General features: G+C 36.7%; 1 protein-coding gene across 1 annotated transcript in view; it reads right to left on the reverse strand.

Annotated features, from left to right (window-relative positions):
- LOC107687530 (myosin-IIIa-like) overlaps nucleotides 1-12,901 on the reverse strand; it is a 76,516-nt gene that overhangs the window by 8,564 nt on the left and 55,051 nt on the right. The window contains exons 21-34 of the mRNA XM_016484904.1: nucleotides 11,562-11,715; nucleotides 10,912-11,000; nucleotides 10,346-10,475; nucleotides 8,518-8,603; nucleotides 7,502-7,543; nucleotides 5,706-5,777; nucleotides 5,447-5,527; nucleotides 5,151-5,356; nucleotides 4,617-4,728; nucleotides 4,377-4,539; nucleotides 4,207-4,293; nucleotides 3,989-4,112; nucleotides 1,232-2,393; nucleotides 664-808 (exon numbers count right to left, since the gene is read on the reverse strand). Of these exons, the coding sequence (XP_016340390.1) occupies nucleotides 664-808; nucleotides 1,232-2,393; nucleotides 3,989-4,112; nucleotides 4,207-4,293; nucleotides 4,377-4,539; nucleotides 4,617-4,728; nucleotides 5,151-5,356; nucleotides 5,447-5,527; nucleotides 5,706-5,777; nucleotides 7,502-7,543; nucleotides 8,518-8,603; nucleotides 10,346-10,475; nucleotides 10,912-11,000; nucleotides 11,562-11,715 (2,653 nt within the window). The remainder of the gene's footprint in view (nucleotides 1-663; nucleotides 809-1,231; nucleotides 2,394-3,988; nucleotides 4,113-4,206; nucleotides 4,294-4,376; nucleotides 4,540-4,616; nucleotides 4,729-5,150; nucleotides 5,357-5,446; nucleotides 5,528-5,705; nucleotides 5,778-7,501; nucleotides 7,544-8,517; nucleotides 8,604-10,345; nucleotides 10,476-10,911; nucleotides 11,001-11,561; nucleotides 11,716-12,901) is intronic.

Genomic DNA, 12,901 nt, shown 5'->3' on the forward strand with positions numbered 1-12,901 from the left:
GTATAGTTGTATTTTATATTTAATCTATATATCTGTATTTATGTTCTACTGTTAGTGTTAACTGTATGCACCAAGGGTCTGAGAGTAACGCAATTTCAATTCTCTGTGTGTATGTGCTGTACATGTGGAAGAATTGACAATAAAGCAGACTTGACTTGACTTGTATTTCACCACTTTTGTTTTCTGTTAAAATAATCAAAGCTACTCTTGAAGTACAAAAAAAAAAAACGTATTACATTATAAGTACATAATTATTGTCCATATTTAATTCTATTGTCTTTGAATTTTAAGTGTACTGCCCCATGTACTGACAAGCATACATTTATGCCATTTCTATTGAAACATGTCATGTATTTAAATATATTGTAATAACACATTTGTTGATTAGAACATTTAAAATGCATTAATTGAATGTAAAACTAAATAACACATCACAGTTAAAATTATGATCAAGTACTTTACAAAATAAGTGTGCTTCTTAAAAACATGACAAAAGATTATTAAAACAATTATTTAAAATGTACCTTAAAGTAAAGCTTTTAATTTGACATTATTACAAATTGCACTTTTTAAAAGTATACGTAAAAGTCAACAAACATGACAATGATTACAATTACTAAGATGTCAGACATGACTGGACTAAAATATATGAAGGGCGTTTACCTGGCGGCTGGTAGTAGCTCATGTAACCATTCATAGGTTGTCCTTTCACAAACATCCCATTTTCACTGGGGTTGAGCTGATGGGCAAGTATAATTTCATTTAACTTCTTCTGCAGTGATAAGAAATCTTCAGAGACCTCGGTTACCTGAGCAGGTTACAAAGAATGTTATCAACTGAATTTTGTGTAAAGCCTCAAAATCCATGAGGCAAAGAATGTATATCTCAAATCAAGTCTCATATTTAGGATGCTACTCTTTGAAAGATTAGTCCATGGGAAAAAAGGTCATCATTTACACACCTTCATATTTATCCATATACATTCTTTCATCTACCAAACACAAATCGACATAATTTGGCAGATTGTTCATGCTGCTCTGTTCCATACTATGAAAATTACAAAAAGCATCACAAAAGTAGCCAAACAATACAACTATTTGCCATCTCAATTTCTTTTTTTATGTTCCACAGAAGAAATACAGGTTTGGATTGATAATCAGGGTGATTAAATGATGACACATTTGTCCTTTGTGGGTAAACTTACACAAACACAAAACAAAAATCGAATCACCTGTTTGCAGAGTGCCTCCACTTCCTCATCCTGTTTTCGTGATGTAGCTTTCAGGTTCTTTCTGTCTTTGTAACCTCTAAAATTGCTCTGGATTTTAATGGCTGCCTGCTCCTCGTCATATTGGGCTTCCTCAGCCTGAGAGTCCTCCTCTTCTTCTACCCCCTTCCGTTCCAGCTGAACATCTGTGATGTCCAGAGCTTCCCCATTCTCCTGTTCCTCCATCTCTTCAACCATTTCTTGCTCTTTTCCAGTGGCTCCTTCTCTCTCTGCTCTCAATCGCTTTCTCTCCTGGTGGCCTCTGAAATTGCTCTGTAAAACAGTTTCAGCATGTTCTTCATCTGCCCCTGGAGACTGACTGGAATCTAGCTCTTGGTCTAGCTCGAATTCTAATGGAGGTGGTGGGAGTTCCTCAAGAGAAATGTCTGGTTCTGAAGCGTCTGGATTAGCCATATCTTCTTTTGGCTTTTTCTTGGGGATTTTGCCTTCCTCCTGGAGCCTTTTACGCTCTTTGTGGCCACGGAAGTTGCTCTGAAGAACCACAGCGGCTTTGGCCTCTTCATCTTCTCCTGGTGGTTCAACTGGAGCCTCATCCTCCTGTTCCATGTCCTCAGTGAATTCCATCAGTTCTTCTGGAGGTGGTGGATCTGGAATAGGAAGCTCCTCTTCAACTGGAGGACTCTTTGTCTCCTTCTTCCCTCTAACTGGCATCTTCCCCTCCTCTTGGAGTCTTTTACGTTCTTTATGACCTCTGAAGTTGCTCTGGATAACAGTGGCTGCCTTGGCTTCCTGTTCATTGTTCTCATCTCCTCCACTTGCAGCCTCTTCCTCAGCCTCCTTCCCTTCTTCCTCCATATTTTCCTGTACTTCCTCTTGTATAGCATCCACATCTTCTCCAGGAGTGACTTCTTCAGGGGTGGATGAGGAAACGGCCAGCTCATCCCCTGTTAAAGTCTTGTTACGTTCCCGACGCTCCTTGTATTTCTTCCTTTCTCTGTAACCTCGGTAGTTGCTCTGGAGGACCACAGCAGCCTTTTCATCAGCTTCATCCATTACCACTTCACCTCCTTCCTGTGGAGGTTCCTCTGTAACTGGACCTTCTGATTCTGATGGGACCTCCGTCACTTCCTCTGTCTTCTCAACTTTTTCCTTCTGCATGGCTTCCCTGTGTAAAATAAATCAGTTTATACTACCATAGCACTGTTGAATTCTTGATTCTACTCTATAAGCCTGTTTCCACCGCAGGAATTTTCCTAGGAAGTAGGGATTTTGGGCCAGTACCTGGTGGGAACCAGGATCTAAATAAAGTTCCGGGTAAAAATTTGCCCCCCAGAAAGTCACTGCTCATGAGGTAGTACTTTTTCAACGGTCCTGAACTTTGGGCACTGAACATGCTGATTGGTTGAGTTGACGCAACATTATTTCAACCAACATTTAATCACATAATTTTCAAAATATTACTGTTTTTGTGTCATGAAATGTAGTTTTAAGAGTATTTCAGGCAAGAATGTAGTTGTTTAAAACTCAAATCTGCGGTTTATTTGTAAAGACAGCGACTATTTGAAAATGTGCTTCGCCGATTTCGGAGAGGTGAGGTCCACGCGATCAGCGGGCGCTCAGTACTTATGAATACCGACAAGAGCAGCCTCAACTCAGCTAGTCCTTCTGACATTTGCCACTGGCTCCGATGTCTCTGTCGTGGTTAAACATGAGATATAATTAGTTTTGGGTAAATCTAACAGGTCATCTTTGGTCTTTATTCTATTAATATATTAATATGTTATGCATGTATGTTCCCTGAACTACATTTCTGCGGCTATTAATAGCCTATGTTTAAATAAAAATAAAAAGAGGCAGTAGTGTTTGATATAATTTTTCGTTTTATTGTAAATACAGTGAGGGAAATTGCAGTAGCCAAGGCGAGCTGACTGACTAATGTAACTTGATAATTCAAGTACGCTGCTGTTCCATTTGCAGAATTACCAGACTTGTGTCGTCCCGTCCCCGGGAGTTCACACTCCTGAGTCCAAACTACCGAGGATGCAAGTCCAAAATTTGCGTACTGAAAAACGACCCTGGACTGGGAGGAGCAGTCGCGCGCATGTGTACCTTGCTCTGATTGTCAATTGCAGCAATAAGCAGTCTAAGATTTTAGTATTCATCCATCTTCCAAACCACTTGTCAAATATAGGGTTGCTGGGATGCTTGGAGCCCATCCCAGGGAAACACATTCACATCTACGGACAATTTATTGTCTCCAATTCACCTATCCCGCATGCATTGGACTGTTAGGGAAACCAGAGCACCCAGAGGATGCGGGGCAGAATGCAAGCTGCAAGCTACACAGAGAAAGACATCCTAACTCAGCCAACTAAATGACCTTCATGACCCTTCAAGGTTGTCAGTATCCCGGTATTACTGGGAGTCTCTCATTTCACTTCACGGCTTCTCTCTTTTCATACCAACACAAGTTGGTATAGCTGTTGCAATTGATGTTATCTTGCAAATTTGGTAAAATGGTCTTGCAGGACTTTAGTATTAATTGTATGGTTAGCACATACCTTTTGTTAGACAGATAGAAAATGAAACCAAGAAAATGAAGACAATGCTTGGAAGAACAAGGAACCAGTAAGACAAAGAGCTTGATGAGATAGAATTTAAACTGAACTGATGAACCTTTGATTGAAAATGTTGCATTTTATTTCTAAGATAATCTACAAGTAGGAAGATAAAATCATCTGGAATAAGAACAGGACTTACTTTTTCCTCTTGAAGCTTTTCCTCTCTTTGTGCCCCCTGTAATGGGCCTGGATCTTTCCAGCAGCTTTGTTCTTCTCATCTAGCAACTCCTTGTATTTCTGCCTTGCCAGATATCCTCTGCAAACTGTATGAAGATGTCATAATTTAGTGTACGTCTTTTCCTTCTAAACTCATTTAATTCAGTTTCTTCAATACATTTTTAATATGATTTGTCTTACCTGCTTGGAATTGTGTGATAAAAGCTTCTGACTTTGCTTTGCTTTTGTCATCAGCCACACTTTTCCTAACTTTGTGTCCTCTGTATGCTAGAAGAAAGGAGATTTTAGAGCTTGTTCAGCAGAGTATTCTGCATTTTAACATCTAGTCAACAACAACAACATCAGCACACCTGACTGCAACACCACGGCACTTTGTTCTCGCTTTTCCAGCATCAAACGGTATCGTTTAAATGCCAGCCAGCCCCGTACATATGCTTGGACCAGAACAATCCTGTCCATGGTCTGCCTCACCATCAGATTCAGTTGCTCCGCATGATAGTACTTAAGAAATACCTGAACATATAACCATCAGACTTAGGAACTTGGTTGAACAAAAAAATGGCAGTTATTAATGCCATTCATTCACAAACCTTTGTTTTTCCTAGAACCCAGTTCTCTAGTTTGGCCTTCTCCAAAATAACAGCACATGTCTCAGGATTCATTGCTGGCTCCTCATTGGCTCTAAATGCTAATATAGAGTATCTGAAAAGACCAATGGTTAGTAAAAGGCAACTCTGAACATAACAATTGAGAAATTATGGTCTAAAGAGGTAATCCTTTTCCACCAGCAATGTGCTAGTGCCGGTATCAGAAGAGGTGGTCCATTATTGGTTGTTAAATGGTGGTTCTCGCCAGTTTTGATGGCTGTTACTTTGGATATTAAAATACGTTTTCAAAACTAAGACCAAAGATCACGATGAGCTATAATGGGTTCCATGATGGCTTTGTTTGAAGGGGGGTTATGTAGTCACACCATGTCATTTTTCATTTCTCAAGTCGTTTGAAACACAGGCCAGTTATGGGATGGGAGTATTGGTATTGGCTCTAGCACCAACATAAACACCATTTAGGTGGAAAAGGGGTTTATGCACTTGACACACAGTAATATGTAGTATCAGTCCAACCTTTCAATGAAGTTGTTGAAGAGAATGCGATGAGAGTAGCCCTGTCTGCGTATCTTGGCCGTCTCTAGAATACCAGTGTAGCGTAATTGGATTAGAACCTTCTCCCTGTCAAACTTATGGGCTTGGCGATCATTGTTGGGTTTTATGCAACGCACAAAGTGAGGCTGGCCTGCCACCATCTTAGATAGCAGGTCCATTAGAGAATACTGCAAAGTACAGTGAATAAAGCAATACTGTGATCAGGAGTGACGGATTTTTATTGGTTCTTCTCATTATTAGGTCTTCAAAAGTCTTACTCTGAAGTAAGAGGCCACAGTTTGAGTCTTCATGTTGGTGGTCTCTCTGGGGTGATGTGTGGTGTCTCCTGTGCTCTCCGCCTTTGCAAACACAAAATATTCAGCATGCTGAAAACATGTGGTCATGAAAATCTACAGAAGGGATATTGGGGGTCTTTTATATAAACATAAAATGATCTGTTTATAATACATTTATGCATGTCTCCTCTTGGAAAATCTTATACAACAAAGCCAAAGGTCAGGGTAAACACACAATCACCGTTTGTACAGTGTCAATAGGCAAGGCAAGCATTGTTTTGTCATGGGTGGGAGTTAATTTCCGAGAGGAAGACTGAAAAAGAAATGCATAAAAATCGTGATAAGACAGTCTGATTTGAATCCAAAACTTTTTTATATATAGTCTATATATATAGTAAAGAAATAACATGAAATTAACTGCAGGATTCATTTGCAAAGCAATCTAGCAAGCATTCAATCATCAATAAGGCCAAAGTCCTTGTTTGAAAGGGCCATGAATATTTCACCAGGCTACATTATCAAGGTGTTTCAGTGTTGAACACAAAGCAGAATCACACACTGACACAGGTGCTTTTATGTTACGTGGGCTAAAATGGATGGAATCTTTCATGTGAAATGCTCTAAAGACAGCATGCTTATATATGCAAATGAATGGTAATGTATGCAGGTCTTCATCAAAGAGATCATTTCAATATGTTTAAAACCCTCATTCATTTTGGAGTGCAACCTGAATGTGAGCTCTAAGTAGCTCATGTGTTCTCTTAATAATTCTCTTGGGAATAATAAACTAAATGCTAAAAAACATAAAACTTGGAACACAAGTAGATGTTTTTAAAATGCGACTGCACATAAACACATGAAGGCAATTCTCCTAAATTCCACAGGAACACTCAATTCTAATGTGTATTATATGAACTAATCAAGCTGTAAATCAGTCAATCTACAAATGCATTAGCTATTAGACAGCTGGTAGGGTCACATGAGAAGATACTCTTTTATTCTCACAGACATGGGTCATTTTCAGGAAATGGTGCCAAGCATGTCTCCATGATTACTGATGCAATGAACAGACCTTTGTTGCAATATTTGCAATAAACTTTTAAATGAAACAAAATTGTACTTGTTAAATGTTTGATTTTCATAAAACATGTCAATGTGCATGACCCCATTCGCCACTTTGGGTATACTCACATTAGCCCTTTTAATTTATTTTTGAAATCATAATCATAAACTCACATGGTGAATTTCTCTTTCAGTCTTTATCAGTATATCATTATGTTTATTGGCCTCATCAAACTCATTTCAATATCTTTTCAGTATATTTGTTTTACAGAACTTTACAGAAAAAAAAATATTCTTGGTACAAATACTGAGTATAATCACTGTAAATCATGTAATGTGGTGTAAAGTAATGATAAATGGCTAGTTAACGTTATATTTTGTTTTATTAATGACTTTCATTCAACCAATAGAATTACAATTTACTATATATTACTATAGATTTATAATTCAAATGTAAATGTCTAAAGGGTTTAAATAATATACTGATTTTGATAGTTAATTAGGTAGGAATATTAACGTTATATCACATTATAATGAAATATGTTTAAATTTTTAAAATATACGGGCACAGATATGCCATCGCGTAATACCTGAAACATAGACACCATATTTTTTACCGTGAATTTCTGGCACAGCTGACTTTTTAACTTTTTTTTCCCCTTCCAATATTGGGATTAACAGTATAGTAACTAGAAGGGGAAAAATCAGAAAATGGGAAGGATGCATCAACCTAAGGCGATCAGCTAATATCTAAGGTAGTACTGTCCTGGTAATTTGTGCCTGAGGTGGGATTTCTTGAAAGTTCAGAAATAACTTTTTCAGATAAAATGATAAAAAAGCACAGTTTTCTGAGAAAGACCCACATATATACAAACAGACACCCAAAACCGGTGAGCACAGTGCCGGCTGGCAAAAGGCGCATTTCCTCTATGAGCACGTCTCTAATGTACAGCACAAATACTACAGGATCATTACCTCACCGAATGATACAATACTGAACAACATAAGACCCTCCAGCTTTAGACAGAAGACATTATAAGGAAGGAGGAATGGAAATGTCATTGATGGGTATGGAGTATGGAAAGACAGAGAGACAAAATAGAGGTGGAAAGAAAATTAGTACATTCCAAAAAGTGAAACCACTGAAGCTCCTAGCAAAAACATAAGCCCCACTACCTTATGAATGCCCACATTTAAACATCAACACCTAGCAACTTCAGCAATTTCTTGAGGTTATCCAATCATAACACAGATCATTTACATATAGAAGTCTTAAAGGCAGAGTAGAAATAACAGAACAATACATGGTGATGGGGAAAAAATATATGTGTTGGGAGGAAAAAATATATTTCAATGTTTCTGCAGAAGTATTGTGTTTCCCCAAGAAATGTTGTGTTCACTCACAAAATATTTACATTCGCTCACAACCATTTGCAATCTCTCGCAAAACGATTCTGCTCCCCTGAAAAACACTGCGTTCGCTACAAAAAATTTGGCATCTCTTACAAAACTATTGCGTTTCCCAGAGAAACGTTGCATTCACTCACAAAGCATTTGCAATCTTTTGCAAAACTACTTTTCCTCCAAGAAACTTTGCGTTCACTTACAAAACATTTGCGAACTCTTACAAAACTATTGCGTTTCCCGAGAAATGTTGCATTCACACCAAAACATTTGCGTTTTCTCTCAAAACTATTGCCTTCCCTGAGAAACTTTGCATTTGCTTATTAAACATTTACATTCTCTAGCAAAGCAGTGTTCCCCATAGAAACGTTGTGTTTTTGCTCACAAAAGCACAGAATTTTGTGAATTTTAATGTTTTTCCTAACACCTCATTTTACTAAGTTCTGCAGGTGAATGCAATGGTTTTGTGAGCGAATGGAAATACATTGAAATATAATTTTCCTTCCATCTCATTTTTTTTTTTACCATCACCATGTCCCTTTAGGAGCTCTATAGTACAGAGAGGAGAAGAGGTCAAAATGAGGTACCTTGGCAAAGTTAATGGTGCCTTGTGATTGTTGTGTGCCCATACGAGCAGATCCCGCAGCCTTGCCTTTAGTGTGAGCCAGGTTACCTACACAAAGAGAGAAGTCAGGGCAAATATCTGCTTTTACTGCGATAACCAAACACATTAGAAATCTGCTGTTGATACTTCCTTAGATTAGATCACATGTTCTTCAAAGATAATCTACCAATTATTGCAAGGTTAACCATTTCAAGGGCACTGGGATATACGGTCTTTAGAGGTCAGTGCTGTGACAGATAAATAAGCTTCACAATGGTCAAGTAGCTAACAAAAGCCTTATGAATGAGGCCTAGTTTTTGAAATCCCAGCAGACTTCCTGGAAACAATCCCCAGTGAATCTCACAGGACGTAATCGACTGTGTCAGTCAGACGACCTCCATTCATCACATCAGATCGCATGGGAGTGAGCACATTCTCTTTTCTAGAGAGAGTGCTACATTCATTCGTTCAGACCAATAGATCAAACTCCCTGCTTAACGTTTCGGACAGGATGGTGTTTGCACTGTCATTTCCATTCTGTGAGATTGTGGTGTGGCCTATAATGCAGTGTAATCTAATAGAATGTGACTATACTTACCATTTGGGTGCTCATGCTATGCTAAAATACACTACAGTAGTATTGCTTTCTCTAGTGGGTCATGTAAAGCACAAGTTAGGCGAACATTTTGGTTTATAAATAACCTAAAATCAACCAACATCATTTGTGTCATACTCTTATAGCAACCCTTGTCACTTGTCCCGTAGTTTAAAGGACAAGTTCGTGTGCTTATAATAAAAGTCTATGGGGCATGTTGGAGGGTTTAATATTTAAAAATTGTAATAAAATTTGTCTATACTAAAAAGTGTTGTTTGAACTGTAAAGTTGTATTTTTAAGTGCGATTACTTTTCTGTATGGATGAACTTTAGATGATGTGGCATTTGCTCCATGTAAACAGGTCTTGATAGTTTATAGGAAATTCTGTTTTATTTTTTTTCTGGATTCTTTGCGATTTTTAATACAAATGTAACATCAAAAATACTGTCTAACAAATTAATTAATAAACGTTTAACAATTTAATCAATTAACAATTTAAAAATATAATCAAATGAAAATATAACAACAAAACATTGCATGTTTTGGTCAAACAAGGTGCTACACAGATAAAAATAACTTTTATGGTGTATAAATAAATAAAAAATGGCTGTTATATATGATATTACTTATAATAATAATAATAATAATAATAATAATTACCCACTTAATGCTTTAATACTTTGTATTACATTAGATTAGTATTATATTTGTATCATATTATATATAGCCACACTAATGGCTATAAATTATCTTTTGGGGGTGATTTCTCTGCCAAATTTGGTGTGCAATAAATTTGTGATTAGTGATTTTTTAAAAAGTATTCACACTGCAGGCTCTGCTATTCACAACTAAAGTAGTGGAAACTAGTGGATGTACTCAAAGCAACAAAATGTTCCCTTTTTTTTCTGGCAGCACAATGGAAAAAAAAAAAGTAATTGAACGAGGCAATTACACAATGATTGGATTGACTGACACATTGTTAGAGGTCACTGTTTAGAAAATCTGTCTCATACAGAGAGGACAAATGAAACACACACACACACACACCAAAAGCTTTATAAGCGTATGTCTAGATAAATGTGTGTGGATTTGTGGGTTCTTTAGCAACATAAAATAATTATATCTGTATAAAAAAAGGACAGAAAATGAAGCATCTAAACAGCAGACATACCAAAGGCTTTAAATGTTTCTAAAGAGTGCAAAGTCAAAGCAAACCTGTTTTAGTGAGCGGGTGAGTAACCAGTTTACGGATCAGTTCATTCTCTGAGGACCTCAGCAGAAGAACAATATCAGCGGGCAGAGCATCTCTGTTCTTAGCCAGAAAACCGCCGGCATTATAGATCACCTAACCACACGAGAAACAAGATGTATTTGCATCTAATAGACTATTATTCTCACAGATGAACTTGGCTTAGAGGGTTAGTTCACCCAAAAATGAAAATTCTGGCATCATTTACTCACCCTTGCATACAGAAAAGAAGATATTTTAACAAATGTGTTTTCATTTTCTATACAGCAGACAAGTTCTTCACACTATTTAAAAAAAAAAAACTGTTTGTATAAAAACTCTTTGTTTGGGGAATCCAAAATTGTTCTTTAATGACACTGCTGTGAAAACTCCATTTTGGATCCTTTATTTATAGAAATGTGAATGATGTCAGAATTTTCCTTTTTGTTGTGTAAACAAAACATTTAATTCTATTTCATATCTTTGTTTCTGTGGTATGTTTGAAAAAAAAAAAAGATGCAGAAATAAATATTGATAAATATAATATTTCTACCTTGCCTGCGTAGTGATGGATTCCAAAGCCCAGATCAACCCTCTTTGGTCTCCAGAAGTTTTTGGACTTTAAGTTGTCCTCAAATTTCTCTGAATGAACAAAAGACAACTGCTTGTTAATTACGAGTTCATTCACACACTCATCCATTCACAAGTTCATTCATTCAATAATTACTTTGATCAATTACGTAGTTTGTCGATTTAAACATTCATCATTTATGTCAGTTCATGCATTCATTTGCTCATATACTTGTTCGTTCACTGACCCGACCCTCATTAATTCATTCATCCATTCGTGATACCATGAGATACACATGAATGAATTCATCCATCAGTTTCATTCAGTATAAAGCAATAAAGCTAAGTCATGGAAAAACAACTAGGCGTCTAGTCTTGGCATGTTGAATTATTCAGCTGTCAGTCAAAGACTTCAGTGAGAGTGTCCTCTGGAGAAAGCAGATGAAAACTTAGCATGCCAGTAAATGTTTGATGACAGCCTCTCCCTTGATCCTGTGGGTCTGTGCGTACGTGTGTGTGTGTGTGAGAGAGAGAGTGTAAGTGTCCCTGGTCATAAGACACTAGGTGAACACAACTCAAGCTAAAATCTCTATGATGTCTCAGGGAGAAGGTCAGATGTTGAGAGGAACTTGCCGACGAGGGTCTGGTCAGTAGCCTGAGGAAAGCGACTCTCCTCGTCCAGTAGCGCTAACATGCCCATGGGCTTCTGAAGGAATAGGTCCAGCAGCGGCCGGTTGTCTTCATATTCAATCACTCGAGCGTCCACGTCTTCGTTCAGATACTCATCCTACAGAGCAACCAAATGATTTAATGAGGTTATTGGAATCAAATCTCTGAATGTTTTATACAATACTATTCAAAAGTTTGGGTTTTTTATTTTATTTTATTTTTAATTTAATTTAATTTAATTTAATTTAATTTAATTTAATTTAATTTTATTTTATTTAATTTTATTTTCAAATGTGCTTTTATTTTATTTTATTTTATTTTATTTTATTTTATTTTATTTTAAGAATTAATGCTTTTTTCTCTCAGCAAGGATGCAATTAATTGACCAAAAGTGACAGTAAAGAGTTTTTAAAATTATTATTCATATTTCAAATAAATGCCATTTCTTTGAACGTTCTATTCAACAAAGAATCCTACAAAAAAGAAAGAAAAAAATAAATAAAAATAATAAGAAATGTTTTTTGAGCAGTAAATCAGCATATTAGAATGATTTCTGAAGGATCATGTGACACTTCATGTGAAAATTCAGCTTTGTATCACAGGAATAAATTATATTCAAATAGAAAACAGTTATTTTAAATTGTAATAATATTTCACAGTACTACTGTTTTTACTGTATTTTTAGATAAATGCAGGCTGGGTGAGTGAAAGGGACTTCTTTTAAAAACATGAAAAAATCTTACCGGCCCCACATTTTGGAACATTAGTGTAGATGCATAAACTATCAGTATTTATTTAGAAAAATAGACAAAAATGACACAATATTGAGAACATTTCTTAATTTGGTCCAGAAGGACACTGCTGTTTCTTTAATTTATCACCCCTAAAACGGCATGGAAAACAAAATCCACGTCAATCAGTTATTCTCTTCCTGTCTAACTGGACGGTTTTTTAACCAGAATAAACTGCAAGTGCACAAGACTTCATGCTGATAGTAAAAAATCTGGTCATGCGAGACAAATTCTACATAAAATGTCAAAAGAAAACTCTTTATTATGAGACAATGCATTCATATTTTGAAATGTCTTGTTTGATGTGTCTCTGAATGTGATGTTATCTGTGACCTTTACGCTTGATGCTGCTATTGTTTTGCACCTGAATTTCTCATCGGGGAACGTACTTCTGTTCTTCTATCCACTAATATTTGTACGCTTCCAACAACACTGCAGACTTCTTTTAGCTGATGCCTGGAGCTCCGTAACCTCCTAAATCTGAGCTACACTGTGTGTCAGGCAATTCCTGCT

This window comes from Sinocyclocheilus anshuiensis, unplaced genomic scaffold (genome assembly GCF_001515605.1).
Source record: "Sinocyclocheilus anshuiensis isolate Anshui unplaced genomic scaffold, SAMN03320099.WGS_v1.1 scaffold870, whole genome shotgun sequence".
Taxonomy (NCBI): domain Eukaryota; kingdom Metazoa; phylum Chordata; class Actinopteri; order Cypriniformes; family Cyprinidae; genus Sinocyclocheilus; species Sinocyclocheilus anshuiensis.